The sequence below is a fragment of the Ovis canadensis genome, chromosome 4 (genome assembly GCF_042477335.2).
Source record: "Ovis canadensis isolate MfBH-ARS-UI-01 breed Bighorn chromosome 4, ARS-UI_OviCan_v2, whole genome shotgun sequence".
Classification (NCBI taxonomy): domain Eukaryota; kingdom Metazoa; phylum Chordata; class Mammalia; order Artiodactyla; family Bovidae; genus Ovis; species Ovis canadensis.
This window is the reverse complement of record NC_091248.1, coordinates 95,800,822-95,817,646: the sequence shown is the minus strand read 5'-3', so window position 1 is coordinate 95,817,646 and position 16,825 is coordinate 95,800,822. Positions and strand designations below refer to the sequence as shown.

Genomic DNA, 16,825 nt, shown 5'->3' with positions numbered 1-16,825 from the left:
ACTTAGCAGCAGCAGCAGCAGCAGCTTCTTCTATGATCCAACAGACGTTGACAATTTGATTTCTGGTTTCTCTGTGTTTTCTAAATCCAGCTTGTACATCTGGAATTTCTTGGTTCATATACTGTTGAAGCCTAGCTTGAAGGATTTTGAGCATCACCTTGCCAGCATGTGAAATGAATGCAATTGTGCAGTAGTTTGAACATTCTTTGGCATTGCCTTTCTTTGGGATTGAAATGAAAACTGACCTTTCCAGTCCTGTGGCCACTGCTGAGTTTTCCAAATTTGCTGGCATATTGAGTGCAGTACTTTCGCAGCATCATATATTAGGATTTTCAATAGCTTGTTGGAATTCCATCACCTCCACTAGCTTTGTTTGTAGTGATACTTCCTAAGGGCCACTTGACTTCACACTCCAGGATGTCTGGCTCTAGGTGAGTGATCATACCATCATGATTATCTGGGTCTTTAAGATCTTTTTTGTATAGTTCTGTGTATTCTTTCCACTTCTTAATATCTTCTGCTTCTGTTAAGTCCATACCATTTTTGTCCTTTATGGTGCCTATCTTTGCATGAAAAGTTCCCTTGATATCTCTAATTTTCTTGAAGAGATCTCTGATCTTTCCCATTGTACTGTTTTCCTCTATTTCTTTGCATTGTTCACTTAAAAAAGCTTTCTTATCTCTCCTTGCTATTCTCTGGAACTCTGCATTCAGATGGGTACATCTTTCCTTTTCCCCTTTGCTTTTTGCTTCTCTTCTTTTCTCATCTATTTGTAAGGCCTCCTCAGACAACCATTTTATCATTTTTGCATTTCTTTGCTGTCTATTTTTCCCTTCAGGTCTATTAATATTTGCTTTATATGTCTAGGTGCTTGTATGTTGGGTGCATAAACATTTACATATATTATATCCTCTTGTTGGACTGACCCTCTGTCACTATAAAATAACCTTCTTTTTCTCTTGTCTTTGTCCTAAAGCCTACCTTAGCTGATCAGTATAGATATGTTACTTTCTTCTAATTTTTTCTTGCATAGAGTGCCTTTTTCCATGCCTTCACTTTCAGTCTGTGTTCTTAAAGCTGTATTGTTAGCAGCATATAGTTGAGTCTTGTTTGTTTTATCCATTCAACCACTCTTGTGTTTTTTGACTGGAAAATTTATCCCATGTACATTTAAAGTAATTTTTGATAGTTATAGCTTCCATTGGGAAGCCCTGGTGGCTCAAGAATCTGCCTTCAGTGCAGGAAATGCAGGTTTGATCTCTGGGTTGTAAAGATTCCCTGGAGAAGAAAATGGCAATCCACTCCAGTGTTCTTGCCTGGGAAATACCAGAGACAGAGGAGCCAGGCAGGCTATATAGTCCATGGGGTTGCAAAAGAGTCAGACATAGTTTAGTGACTAAACAACAACAGTGGCCTTACTATTACCATTTTGTTAATTGTTTTCTGGTTGTTTTATAATTTCTTTGTTCCTTTCTTTCACTTTCATTTCCTTCCTTTGTGATTTGATGATTTTCTGTAGTTATATGCTTAGATTACTCTTTCGTGTATCTACAGTGGAATTTTGCATTGTGTTACCATGAAGCCTACATAAAACATCTGAAAGCTATAATAATCTATTTTAAGCTGATAGCAACTTGACTTCAAATGTGTAAAAAGGTTTTACATTTCCATTCTTCTCCAGCGTTTAATGTTTTGATGTCACGATGTACTTATAGGTGGGCTTAATACTTTTCATTTTAATCTTTATACCAGTTATAAGTGATTTACTCACCATTATAATAATATTAGAACATTCTGAATTTAACCATATATTTACTTATCAGTGAGACTTCCCTGGTGGCTCAGATGGTAAAGTGTCTGTCTACAATGTGGGAGACCCAGGTTTGAGCCCTGGGTTGGGAAGATCCCCTAGAGAAGGAAAAGGCAATCCACTCCAGTACTATTGCCCATGGACAGAGGAGCCTGGTAGGCTACAGTCTGTGGGGTCACAAAGAGTAGGACACAACTGAGCAACTACACTTTACTCATCAGTGAGTTTTATACTTTCATGTTTTAATGTTGCTACTTAGCATCCTTTTGTTTCAACTTGTGAAGTCCCTTTAACATAACTTGTAAGAACAGTCTAGTGGTGATAAATTCCTTCAGCTTTTATTTGTCTGGAAATTCTTTATCTCTCTTTCATTTCTGAAGGACTTTTATTGAGTAGAGTATTTGTTTGGCAGTCTTTTTTTTTTTTTTTTTTTCCTTTCAATACTTTGAATATCTCATCCCACTGCCTTCTGACCTGCAAGGTAGAATCCGCTGATAATCTTATGAGGGTTCCCTTGTAAGTAACAAGTTGCTTTTCTGTTGCTCTTTTTATGGTTCTTTGTCTTCAACTTTTGACAATTTAATTATACTTGGTACTCCTTGGACTACCTGGATTTGGATGTTTGGTTTTTCCCCCAAGGTTAGGGAAGTTTTCAGTCATTGTTGTTGTTCAGTTGCTAAGTTGTGTCCGACTCTGTGACCCCATGAACTGCAGCACGCCAGGCTTCCCTGTCCTTCACTATCTCCCAGAGTTTGCTCAAACTCATGTCCGTTGGGTCAATGATGCCATCCAACCATCTCAACCTCTGTCTACACCCTCTTGTCTTACCCTCAATCTTTCCTATTATTTCTTTGAATAAAGCCTTCCCCTGCTACATTTTTCTTTGAATAAAGCCCTCCTCTTCTTCTAAGGGACGACAGAGGATGAAATGGTTGGATAGCATCACCGACTTGATGGACAGGAGTTTGAGCAAGCTCTGGGAGTTGGTGATGGACAGGGAGGCCTGGTGTTGTGCAGTCTGTGGGGTCAAAAAGAGTCAGACACGACTGCATGACTGAACTGATTCCCCTTCTAGGATTCTTATAATGTGTATATTGACCCATTTTCAGTGCCTTATAAGTCTCTTAAGTTATCTTTACTTCTTTTTTAGTCTTTTTATTTCTTTTTGCTTCATTGTTTGGTTGTATTCCACTGCTCTGTCTTCTAATTCACTGATATTATCATTTGATCTGGTTTGCTGTTGGTCCTTTCTATTGAATTTTTCAGTTTAGTTATTTTATTCTTTATCTCTGTACTATCTGTTTGGTACTTTTTAATATCATCAATCTCTGTTGAAAAATCTTTCTTTGCTCATGCATTGCTTTCCTGACCTCTATGAGCATCCTTCTGAGCATTATTTTGAACTCTCTGTGAGATAAATGACTTTTGTCTGTTTCATTAAGATTGGTTTCTGGAGACTTTACCTGTTCTCTTGGTTGGAACATATTCCCATGTTTCTTCATTTTCCTTGAATGCTTGTATTGGTTTTCATGCATTAGCTAAAACAGCACCTCTCTTAGTCTTGGCAGATTAGTCTTGCTTAGGAGATGAATCCTGTGTATTAACCCAGCCTGAATTCGTGGTTGCCTCACAAACCTTTGTGATTATCCAAGCCACTATCTTTTTATTTCATGCCTTCTAGTAGTTTAGGGTATGTGAAGACCCATCAACATTCCAAAGGGAATGACTGTTGTGAGGCCTAGATACAGGCTGATTAGAAGCCAGACCCTCAGGCAACAGCTGGGAACGTATGCTGTCAAGCAGTTTCTGGGGAGAAACTGGGAGATTGGTATATTTGTCTTCTCACTTTGCACTGAATCTGGGTAGATAGCTGTGTGTGTGTTGGGGGGAGGGTATTTCTGAGCTGATTAAAAAGCTGCGTGTTTCTTTGCTATAGTCCAGTTTGAATTACTAACTGCAGGCGCTGTTGGTAGTCAGAACCAGGTGATCTGGGGGCCCATCTCCCAGGCAGTATCTGCAAAAGTTGGGGGACAAGACATGTGCCCCATCTCTCTAGAAACTCCTTTTAGAGAGATGATGGTGACCTGATTTTATTGTGGGAGTGAGCTGCATAGAGAAGGTGGGCAAGTGCCCACTGACTCCTTCAGGTTCCAGTTAGATGTCAATTAGGTAGGGTCAGTTAGATTTCAGTTAGTGTCAGGATCCTTAGGCAGCAGCTTGTAAAGTATGCAGCTAAAGCCTTTCTAGGGGAGGACTGGGAGATGGGCATTTTTGCTGCTCCTCCAGTCTTAAGGCCTGGGGGGATAGATGTGGTTAATGTTTGTGAGCCTGTGATTTGCTTCTTTGTTTGCCACAGTCCTGTAGGGCTCATGAATTCTGGCTGTCAGAGACAGGAGTTTTAGGGGACCGCTCCTCAGGGAGGAGCCTTAAGAGCTGGGACACTGGCTGTGCTGCCTGTTTGTTCTTAGGGAGATGCTAGGAGTTCGGAGTTTCCGCCTAATGGTATGGGTCTGTGCCTGGAGCTAGCTTAATGGTGCAAGTGTCTCAGCCTTTTATGGGTATTTTCTGTGTTACCCAATGTGTAGGAGTCATTCTAGTAGATTTCTCTAGTTTCTCAATTCCCAAATCCCTTTCAGAGAGAAGTGCTCTGTGTGTAGCTCTGTATTCACTGTGTGCACAGGAGGAGGAAAACGGCCTCCTATGTCATCATTTTAGTCCAAAACAAAGCAGAGGAAAAGCCTCTAGTTTCTGTAGTAATTAATTAGTTTCTTGCTTGAAAGATAACTTTTTTATAACCAGTATTCATTCATTTATTCATTTGGTAACCATTACTGAATTCTATTCTAGATGTTGGCAATACTGCAGTGAATTAAATAGAAAAAAAAAATCTCTTGAGCATACCTTTGAGTAGGGAGGATACAGAAAATAAATAACTAAACTTTATTATGTATCTTGTGGTGATAAGAGGTATAAAGTCACATATAATCATGAAAGGGGGATGAAGAGTGAGAAGTAAGAGTGATCTCTCATAAAATTTCTCCAGAGAAGACCTCTCTGGTAATGACACATTTCAGTTTAGAGTTGGAGTATGTGAGGTATGTACACATATAGAATGAAATAGAGGGAGGGTGTTCCAGGTTGCTGGAGGAGCAAGCAAAATATATGGAATTTGGAGACAGATTCATGTAGCTCCTCATATTATCCAATGGTAAGCCCAGGACTGAGGAGAGCAGGATAAAATATGTTTTCTGTTCTTCTAATTTTTGCTGATGGCAAAGAAAAGGTGATAGCTTTCCCTTCTGTTTGTAATCCTAAAAAGCACTGTCAGGAGATATATTAATTCTCTTTTTGTTCAAATTTTAGGGCATGGAAACCACCTCCGGGGATCTTCCTAATCCAAGAATCGAACCCAGGTCTCCCACATTACAAGCAGTGGCTCAGACAGTAAAGAATTTGCCTGCAGCGTTAGAGACCTGAGTTCGATCCCTGTGTCGGGAAGATCCCCTGGAGAAGGGAATGGCCGCTACTCCAGTAGCCTTGCCTGGAGAATTCCATGGACAGAGGAGCCTGTTGGGCTACAATCTATAGGATTGCAAAGAGTTGGACACTACTAAGCGACTAATACTTACTTACTTACTTAAACTTAAAATTTTCATTTATATTTTCTTTGCATACTTGAGAAAACTTGTTAATAAAACCTAAGGAGATACCATTTTGTTTTATTTTGCATATTGTTTGGTATAGAACAAGAGTAGCAAGTACCTATTGGTTAATGACTGAATCAGATTAAACCATAAAGGATTAAGGAGGGGTGGAAACTGGGGCAAATTGGAGAATTTATGCCCTGTGCAAAGGGAAGAATGTGGCTTGATGGTTATTGCCATGTGAGGATGTGAGCCTAGGTTTGAGCGTATTTTCTGTTTTTTTCCAGGTAAAGCCAGAAATTTGTATGTTATGTGCTATTTCCTGACCTTTAAACGTTGGAAACTAAGTAAAAATTTTTCAAAACACTCTTAAGGCCAGACAAAACATTCATACAAGGAGAATCTGGCCCACAAGTTACAAGTTTGCAACCGTCTGTGATGTAACACCATAATTAAATTTTTACTGCCTCCTTCAATGGAACTTCCCTGGTGGCTCAGACGGTAAAGCGCCTGCCTACAATGCAGGAGACCCAGGTTCAATCCCTGGGTCAGGGAGATCTCCTGGAGAAGGAAATGGCAATCCATTCCAGTATTCTTGCCTGGAAAATCCCATAGATGGAGGAGCCTGGTAGGCTACAGTCCATGGGGTCGCAAAGAGTCAGACACGACTGAGTGACTTCACTTTCACTTTCAAAGGATATTGTAGGTTCAATACAACAAAATGCTGCAGAATTTCTGGATACAAATACTTTTAACACTGCTGCTGCTGCTGCTGCTAAGTCGCTTCAGTCGTGTCCGACTCTGTGCGACCCTGTAGACGGTAGCCTTCCAGGTTCCTCCATTCTTGGGATTCTCCAGGCAAGAACACTGGAATGTGTTGCCATTTCCTTCTCCAATGCATGAAAGTGAAAAGTGAAAGTGAAGTCGCTCAGTCGTGTCTGACTCTTTGCGACCCCATGGACTGCAGCCTACCAGGCTCCTCTGTCCATGGGAGTTTCCAGGCAAGAGTACTGGAGTGGGGTGCCATTGCCTTCACGCTATTATGGTATTGGACTTCCAGGTGGCGCTACTGGTAAACAATTTGCCTGCCAATGCAGGAGACATAAGAGATGCGTGTTTGATCCCTGGGTTGGCAAGGTCCCCTGGAGGAGGGAATTGCAACCCATTCCAGTATTCTTGGCTGGAGAATCCCATGAACAGAGGACCCTGGTGGGCTACAGTCCATAGGATCACACAGAGTAGGACATGACTGAAGTGACTTAGCACAGCACACATTATAGTATTGCTGTCCCTGGGTGGTGCTGAATATATATCTATTCTTGTTGTCTTAGGGTATGGTCAGACAGGTCCACTGTCTCACCGAGCTGGTTACGATGCTGTTGCCTCTGCTGTTTCTGGTCTAATGCATATCACAGGACCTGAGGTAAGTATCTTTCTTTAGAGTAGTCATAATTTTCCCCCTATTTATTCCAAAGGATTTTCCCTCTTCACTGACCCCATAGGCTTAAGCATGAGTTAATTTTAGAAAGAAACCATGGAAAGTGAATGCCTTTAAAAATAGAAGTGTTGAATGTACTTGATGCTAAATGTCAATATGGCCCCATGGGAAATAACAGTCTTATTAGCAAGAAGCAATAGATCTAGTGGTGAACACATTTTCCGTATGCATTATATTACTCAAGCTTAGTAAAGGCACTTTTGTGTGACCTTGGAATATTCCTGTGTGAAGTAGAATGGCTGACTACACTAGTCTGCGGATGTCCAAGGGGACAGAGGAGCCTGGTGTGCTACACTCCTTGGGGTCGCAAAGAGTTGGACATGACTGAGTGACTGAAAAACAGCAACTTTCATTTGACCTATATACATAGTGGAGGGTTTCTTTTTCCCTCTGGAATATTGTAATTGGTTGTTTATTTTCAACTTTGTTACTTAACGCCTTGGGTGTAGTTGTGTCTGATTGTTATATGCATTGATTCTGATGTGAAAGAATTATTTGACTTTATAACACTCTTCTCCATGATGATGGGTTGGGAAGTTCCCCTAAAGTATATAGATGACCAAAATGTGGATAGTTGGATCAAAGAAAATGGACTCCTGGGGGAAATGAAACATGCCATTAAATAAAGTAAAATAAAAAGTGTGAACACCCTGAATAAAAATACTAAAGACCTAGGCAGTACATGTTCCCTGGTGGCTTAGACGGTAAAGAATCCACTTGCAGGAGACCTGGGTTCGATCCCCGGGTTGGAAAGATGCCCTGGAGAAGGGAATGGCTACCCACTCCAGTATTCTGGCCTGGAGAATTCCGTGGACAGAGGACCCCTGGCAGTCCATGGGGTCACAAAAAGTCGAACATGACTGAGTAACTTTCACACAATACATTTTCTAAGTAATAATTCACCTATACATTATACATTTAAACATCAAGAATTATATCAATCAATGAAAAAGATGTATTGACCATCTGTGTGTAGTGTTGTTTTAGATACCAGAAATAATTTAATGTTACTCTGTAAGTAACAGTTTGGTTGACTAGATTAGCTATATACTCATGGAAAAGTTAAAAAATGAAAGAAAATTACATAAAATTAAGCTGGGAGGATCCCCCGGAGACGGTGTGTCTACCCACTCCAATATTGTTGCCTAGAGAATTCCATGGACAGAGGAGCCTGGCAGGCTACAGTCCTTGGGGTTGCAAACAGTCGGGCATGACTGTGTTACTAATACTTTCACTTTCAAGTGGAACATTTTGTAGCATTGGGACTTGTCTTTGTCACTGTGTATCTGAGTCTACAATGTGAATCTTCTTCCCCCTGTCCTCAATTCACCTGCTTCTCCTCAGAGAGAATCAATGCTATCACTTTTCTTTTGCATGCTTTCAGAGATGTTCTATTCAAAAACAAATGCAATAGTCTTCTCCCATCTTTTAAAAGACACAGTTTGTAGTATACTTTCTCAGATTTTCTCCCAGGTTTTGGAGATATAATTAACATACAGAAGTGTTTAACTTTCAGGTGTACAGCATAATGATTTGACTTAAATGCATGATGAAATGATGACCACAATAGATTTAGTGAACTGTTGTCTCATACAGACACAACATTAAAGAAATAGAAATTTTTTTTTCTGTGGTATGAGTACTCTTAGTATTTACTGTCTTAACAACATTCATATATATGGTACAGCAATGTTAATTATCTCTGTCATGTTGTATGTTACATCCCTAGTACATATATATCTTATAACTGAAAGTTTCTACCTTTAGACTGCTTTCATCCAGCTCCCACCTGTCACACCCACTGGCTCTGGTGTCTACAATCTGATCTCTTTTTCTATGACTTTGTTTTTGAAGTATGATTGACTTACAATGCTATGTTAGTTTCTGGGGCCCACCATAATGATTCAGTATTTGTATACATTTCAAAATGATCCTTTTGTTAAATCTAGTTGTTATCTGTTACAAAATAGCAGTATTATATAATTATTAACTATATTCCCCACACGGTACATTTCATACCTATGACTCATTTGTTTTGTAACTCGAAGTTTGTACCTCTTACTCTCCCTCATCTATTTCTCTCCTCTACCCAGCCTCCTTCTCCCTGGCAATCACTTGTTTGTTCCCTATAACTCTTGTTTCTGTTTAACTGTTTTCATTCATTTGTTTTGTTTTTTAGTTTCCGCAATTGAGTGAAGTCATACAGAATTTATCTTTCTCTATCTGACTTATTTCATTTAGCGTAATACTCTCTAGGTGTAAAAGCACTTGTTCAATTGTTTAAAATTTTACCATTTAAAAAATTGAAGTATAGTTAATTTACAATGTGTTAATTTCAGCTGTATAGTAAAGTGACAAAAGAAAGTGTTAGTCACTCAGTCGTGTCTGACTCTTTTCGACCCCATGGACTGTAGCCCACCAGGGTTCTCTGCCATAAAATTCTCCAAGCAAGACTACCAGAATGGGTTGCTATTTCCTCTCCAGGGGATCTTCCCAACCCAGGGATTGGACCTGGGTCTCCTGCCTTGCAGGTGATTTCTTTACTGTCTGAGCTGTGTGTATATATATATATATATATATATATATATATATATATATATAAAATTGTGTATATATGTATATATATAATTTTTTGGATTCTTTTCCATTATAGATTATTACAAGATATTGACTATAGTTCCCTACTATAATGATAGTAACTTGGTTACCTATTATATATATATATTAGTGTGTGTATGTTTATTCCAATCTCCTAATTTATCTTCCCCCAGTTATCTTCTTTCATAACCATAAGTTTGTTTCTATGTCTTTGAGTCTATTTCTGTTTTGTAAATAACTTCATTTGTATCATTTTTTTTAGATTCCATATATAGGTGATATCATATGATATTTGTCTTCCTCTGTCTTACTTAATATGATAATCTCTGGGTCCATCCATATTGCTGCAAATGGCTTTTCATTCTTTTTGTGGCCAAGTAGTAGCACATCTTTAGTGGTTTTTAAATCTCATAAAAAGTGAAGTTTCAGCTCAGTTCAGTTCAGTTCAGTCGCTCAGTCATGTCCAACTCTTCGTGACCCCATGAATCAGAGCACGCCAGGCCTCCCTGTCCATCACCATCTCCCAGAGTTCACTCAGACTCACATCCATCAAGTCGGTGATGCCATCCAGCCATCTCATCCTCTGTCGTCCCCTTCTCCTCCTGCCCCCAATGCCTCCCAGCATCAGAGTCTTTTCCAATGAGTCAAGTCTTCGCATGAAGTGGCCAAAGTACTGGAGCTTCAGCTTTAGCATCATTCCTTCCAAAGAAATCCCAGGGTTGATCTCCTTCCGAATGGACTGGTTGGATCTCCTTGCAGTCCAAGGGACTCTCAAGAGTCTTCTCCAACACCACAGTTCAAAAGCATCAATTCTTTGGCACTCAGTCTTCTTCACAGTCCAACTCTCACATCCATACATGACCACAGGAAAAACCATAGGCTTGACTAGATGGACCTTAGTCAGCAAAGTAATGTCTCTGCTTTTGAAGAGACATTGGTCATAACTTTTCTTCCAAGGAGTAAGTGTCTTTTAATTTCATGGCTGCAGTCACCATCTGCAGTGATTTTGGAGCCCAGAAAAATAAAGTCTGACACTGTTTCTACTGTTTCCCCATCTATTTGCCATGAAGTGATGGGATCAGATCCCATAATCTTCGTTTTCTGAATGTTGAGCTTTAAGCCAACTTTTTCACTCTCCTCTTTCACTTTCATCAAGAGGCTTTTTAGCTTCTCTTCACTTTCTGCCATAAGGGTGGTGTCATCTGCATATCTGAGGTTATTCATATTTCTCCTGGCAATCTTGATTCCAGCTTGTGATTCTTCCAGTCCAGCATTTCTCATGATGTACTCTGCATATAAGTTAAATAAGCAGGGTGACAATATACAGCCTTGACGTACTCCTTTTCCTATTTGGAACCAGTCTGTTGTTCCATGTCCAGTTCTAACTGTTGCTTCCTGACCTGCATACAGATTTCTCAAGAGGCAGGTCAGGTGGTCTGATATTCCCATCTCTTAAAGAATTTTCTACAGTTTATTGTGATCCACACAGTCAAAGGCTTTGGCATAGTCAATAAAGCAGAAATAGATGTTTTTCTGGAACTCTCTTGCTTTTTTGATGATCCAGCGGATGTTGGCAATTTGATCTCTGGTTCCTCTGCCTCTTCTAAAACCAGCTTGAACATCAGGGAGTTCACGGTTCACATATTGCTGAAGCCTGGCTTGGAGAATTTTGAGCATTCCTTTACTAGCATGTGAGATGACTGCAATTGTGTGGTAGTTTGAGCATTCTTTGGCATTGCCTTTCTTTGGGATTGGAATGAAAACTGACCTTTTCTAGTCCTGTGGCCAAGGCTGAGTTTTCCAAATTTGCTGGGATATCGAGTGCAGCACTTCCACAGCATCATCTTTCAGCATTTGAAACAGCTCAACTGGAATTCTATCACCTCCAGTAGCTTTGTTCGTAGTGACGCTCTCTAAGGCCCACTTGACTTCACATTCCAAGATGTCTGGCTCTAGATTAGTGATCACATCATCATGATTATCTGGGTTGTGAAGATCTTTTTTGTACAGTTCTTTCGTGTAGTCTTGCCACCTCTTCTTAATATCTTCTGTTCCTGTTGGGTTCTTACCATTTCTGTCCTTTATCGAGCCCATCTTTGCATGAAATGTTCCCTTGGTATCTCTAATTTTCTTGACGAGATCTCTAGTCTTTCCCATTCTGTTGTTTTCCTCTATTTCTTTACATTGATTGCTGAAGAAGGCTTTCTTATCTCTCCTTGCTATTCTTTGGAACTCTGCATTCAGATGCTTATATCTTTCCTTTTCTCCTTTGCTTTTCACCTCTCTTCTTTTCACAGCTATTTGTAAGGCCTCCCCAGACAGCCATTTTGCTTTTTTGCATTTCTTTTCCATGGGAATGGTCTTGATCCCTGTCTCCTGTACAATGTCACGAACCTCATTTCATAATTCATCAGTCACTCTATCTATCAGATCTATGCCCTTAAATCTGTTTCTCACTTCCACTGTATAATCATAAGGGATTTGATTTAGGTCATACCTGAATGGTCTAGCAGTATTCCCTAACTTTCTTCAATTTGAGTCTGAATTTGGTAATAAGGCGTTCATGATCTGAGCCACAGTCAGCTCCTGGTCTTGTTTTTGTTGACTGTATAGAGTTTCTCCATCTTTGGCTGCAAAGAATATAATCAATCTGATTTTGGTGTTGACCATCTGGGGATGTCCATGTGTAGAGTCTTCTCTTGTGTTGTTGGAAGAGGGTGTGTGCTGTGACCAGTGCATTTTCTTGGCAAACTCTATTAGTCTTTGCCCTGCTTCAGAAGTATACCTTATATATAACAAAATGAAAAATCTTAAAGGTATGGTTCAGTGATGTTTTACAAATATATGCACCAGGATAAATACCACCCAGTTCAAGATACAGCATATTTCTATCACTCCAGAGAGTTCCCTCAGCCCTCTTCCCAAATAATACCACCTCCTCCTAGAGGTAACCAGTCTTTTGACTTCTATTGCTGTAGACTAGTTTTACCTGTTTTGGACTTGTGCAGATATCCTGTAGTATATGCTTTTTAGTGTCTGGATTATTTTGTCCAACACAGATTTTTTGAGGTTCGTTAGACTGTTGTGTGTGTCAGTGATGGTGTAGCATTCTGTTGTATAACTATACCACAGTGTATCCATTGTTCTGAAAATGAGTATTTGAGCTGTCCAGTTTTTATCTATTTTGAATACACACTCATTTTCCTTGGGTATATATACCTCATAGTGGAACAGATGGGTTACAGGTTAGGTGTATATTTAACTTTAGTAATGCTGCCTGTTTTCCAAAAATGTACCAGTTTTCCAAAATGGAAAAGAAACTCAATTCCAGTGACTGATATTAATACTGCTGATGTTTATTATTAAGCTTATTTGAATGTTCAGCTATTGTTCCATAACTTATATCACAGTGTAATTATACTTTGCTTTTCTCACACTTAGCCCCTAAATGGAAGGAAACACAGAGAAAGAAATTTCTCTGTAAAATTTATATAAGAATGCAAAAATCCTCAAATTTCTCTAAAATTTTTATTTTCTAAAGCAGTGTTCTAGTAAGAGATTTCACACACATGTCTTCCTGTCCCCATACTAACAATACCAATTTTTCAAGAAATAACCTATATTTATTGTGAGAGGAGAAGCCTCCCCTATTTAGTTTAAGTTTTTTTTTTCTTTCAAAGAAAGCATTCATTTTAGAAGTATTGTATCTTATTCTGAATTATCTAATGCTTGCTAAAAATTTCTTTATTCTGTAAGGGGATACGTAATCTCATATCATTTAAGATGTCAGTTTTATTCTCTATTTCTGTCTCTTTTTTTGTGATTCAAATGACCTGGAAAAATTTTTCTCTTTTTTCCAGAAAGTTCTTCAGAAATTTAACACATTTATGTTTAGTGATTGATGAGCTTTCACGTGATAAAAATCAACTGTTACTTTAAAGTCTGAAAGAGAATAGCAATAGAGATGTCCTTCAGTTTGAATTTATCTACAAATTGAAAAGAACAATAGAGGGAGGGTTAGGTAAGAAGCAATTTATTTTTGCTTGACTCCATGAAACAGTTAAAAAAATACCAGGCTGAATTATCTGTTTACAGTCTGCAGGTTTGGGCATTTTTTCTTTTTTGCAGTCTCATTTTCCTCTGATGTTTTCTTTTGATCTTGACAGTCTGAGAAGATTTTCTCATCTAGAAAGTTTCTTGTTGGGATTACAGGGACTAAGCAATGAGGAGGCAGGTATCTTCCCTTTATCAGGGTGAGGAAGCTCAGCACTTATGTCTGGTTGGGAGTGAGGATTCTTAATGGTCAATAGTCCTTGTTATAGAAGCTATTATTCCTGTCCTTTAAAATGTCCAGTAAATGCAATCAAAATAGGAGTAAATTACTTTTGTTTAACATTTTATTTAATCAACTTGTTTCTTTCTGTCAATTCTCTTGATACTGTCAGTATCGTGTTGAACTGGGTCCCTTCTTGTTTCACATGGCAGAGCAAGAAGATTATTATAGCTCATCTATATATAGTACTGGTATGCTTGGAACTATAATACTGAGTTGGTTTATAAGCACCAAAGATGCCATAGAAATGTCAACAAATTGGAAGCATTCCAGAGAAATGTGAAAAAAAACTTTATTTTTAAAAAACTAGAAAGAAAAAAAGTAAATATAAACAGTTTATTTAAATGTTGTAGGACAAAAAGGAAATTTATGTATACATGAATATCAACATAGAAAGGGAGTGTAAATTGGGATCATTGTTTTGAAATATTGTCCATGGATAATATTTGCTCCTTTCAAATTTTCTCAGCTGGAAGATGCTTACTCTTAGCATCTTTCTTGATGGTCCTATGTAATTTTCATTCTGTTGCTAATTGTATATTTGTCTGTCTGTCTGCCTGACTTTAGAATGTAAGTGCCTTAATTCAGGGAGAGTGTCTTTGAGATGCTTACTTTTGTATCCCTGGAGTATAACATAGATAATACAGAGTTGGTGCTTATTAATTTATTCTTTTGGTTTGGTTTGGTTTGGTTGGTGCTTATTGATATTTTTTTGTATTCCTAGAGTATAACACAGATCACTATAGAGTTGGTGCTTATTGATTATTTGTTATATATGAATTTGGAATCTTTAAAGATTCAACTTTAGTTTGATAGTAAGAGGTTGATATGTGTAGCAACAACCATGGCATTCTGGATCCCTTTTGAGTCCTTTAAGGGATATTGTCACCCTGCTTATTTAACTTCTATGCAGAGTACATCATGAGAAACGCTGGGCTGGATGAAGCACAAGCTGGAATCAAGATTGCCAGGAGAAATATCAATAACCTCAGATATGCAGATGACACCACCCTTATGGCAGAAAGTGAAAAAGAACTAAAGAGCCTCTTGATGAAAGTGAAAGAGGAGAGTGAAAAAGTTGGCTTAAAGCTCAACATTCAGAAAAACTAAGATCATGGCATCCGGTCCCATCACTTCATGGCAAATAGATGGGGAAACAGTGGAAACAGTGGCTGACTTTATTTTGGGGGGCTCCAAAATCACTGTAGATGGTGACTGCAGCCATGAAATTAAAAGACGCTTACTCCTTGGAAGGTAAGTTATGACCAACCTAGACAGCATATTCAAAAGCAGAGACATTACTTTGTCAACAAAAGTCCATCTAGTCAAGGCTATGGTTTTTCCAGTGGCCATGTATGGATGTGAGAGTTGGACTATAAAGAAAGCTGAGCGCTGAAGAATTTATGTTTTTGAATTGTCGTGTTGGAGAAGAGTCTTGAAAGTCCCTTGGGCTGCAAGGAGATCCAACCAGTCCATCCTAAAGGAGATCAGTCCTGGGTGTTCATTGGAAGGACTGATGTTGAAGCTGAAATTCCAGTACTTTGGCCACCTGATGTGAAGAGCTGACTCATTTGAAAAGACCCTCATGTTGGGAAAGATTGAAGGCAGGAAGAGAAGGGGACGACAGAGGATGAGATGGTTAGATGGCATCACCGACTCAACGGACGTGAGTTTGGGTAAACTTCAGGAGTTGGTGATGGACAGGGAGGCCTGACGTGCTGTGATTCATGGGGTCACAAAGAGTCGGACACGACTGAGTGACTGAACTGAAGTGAAGGGATATACTTAAATGAAAAAGGAGTCTTTTCTATAGAGTAGAACACTTCATACAAGCCTCATACTCAAAAAATATGAATAGAGAACTTTTGGGTTGTGACTCGAAAAATGTGGTGAAAATACTTGGAAAACCCTTCAGCTTGACATGATTAAAAAGCATTTAAACAAGTTTCTTCCTAATGTTTTTGCTTTCTGAATCTTAAGAAAGAAAAAAAACCTTTTTCTAAAAAAAATCTCAGTAAGTGGTTAGTTTTGAGAGCATTGTGTTCATTTTGAGTCATCATGCTTTGAAAAAGTGTTATAATCAGAGAAATTCCTAAAAAGAATGGCCAAAATTATCCCAGGAGTATAAAATAATTCTTCAGGGAGAATGTCTTAGAACTGGATTTGTTTGCCATAGATAAGGCAAATAAATGATTTGAGTACTGTTTTCATCTATTGATATTTTGGAGGATGTGGAATAATTATTATTATTATTTACAGAAAAAGGAATAAGAGAAAATGAGCTCATATCAGAGAAGATATTTTAGTTAGCTGAATGAAGAGCTTTATGACCATTAGGGTATTGAACATTGTCATGTGTAAGGAAACTGATTATGCAATTTATATTAGCATGGTGAAATGGAAAGATCTTGTCCTGGCCTGAAATCCTAGTTCCATTTAACATTTCTGAGCCTTGTTTTTTCATTTGTAAAAATGAGAGTATTAACACACATCCTGGGAAAGGTACTGAGATTAAATGAGATAATATGTAGGCAAACACCTGGGAAATGATGCTAGCTCCTTTTCCCTGTCTGGTGCATGCCTGGCATGTGTTAAATACTCAGTAACTGCTCTGTTTCCTCCGGAGATCTTTAAGGAGAGAGGGATAAGCATCTTCCTGGATGATTTAGTAATTTACCTGCCTAAAGGCAGGAAGTTGGACCAAATGATCTTTTGAGAATTTTTCAGCTTTTGGGGTCTTTATGTACTGTTTACTTTGGAAACTAACACAGTAGAATTTTTTTCTTTTTCTAAAGTTCTTTTGTAGGAAAGATTGGTTAGTCAAGGATATAGTGTTTGATTCATACTGTAATTTTTACATAGTAAAAAGAAAGATGCAGAGTGTCTTGAATGACTATTTGTATCATAGAGAATTTTGACGGCAAGTTATTGGGAGCTTAAAT

The 16,825-nt window shown here is 38.6% G+C and overlaps 1 protein-coding gene and 1 non-coding gene across 11 annotated transcripts in view; both read left to right on the top strand.

Moving 5' to 3' along the window:
• The window catches only part of SUGCT (succinyl-CoA:glutarate-CoA transferase), a 768,395-nt gene that overhangs the window by 62,364 nt on the left and 689,206 nt on the right, over positions 1-16,825 (top strand). For all 10 annotated transcript variants that reach the window (XM_069588244.1, XM_069588239.1, XM_069588238.1 and 7 more), the window contains exon 7: positions 6,786-6,877. In XM_069588244.1, coding sequence (XP_069444345.1) covers positions 6,786-6,877 — 92 coding nt within the window. The remainder of the gene's footprint in view (positions 1-6,785; positions 6,878-16,825) is intronic.
• TRNAC-ACA (transfer RNA cysteine (anticodon ACA)) lies at positions 5,938-6,010 on the top strand. Its single transcript has one exon. It is a non-coding gene; the product is annotated as a tRNA-Cys (tRNA).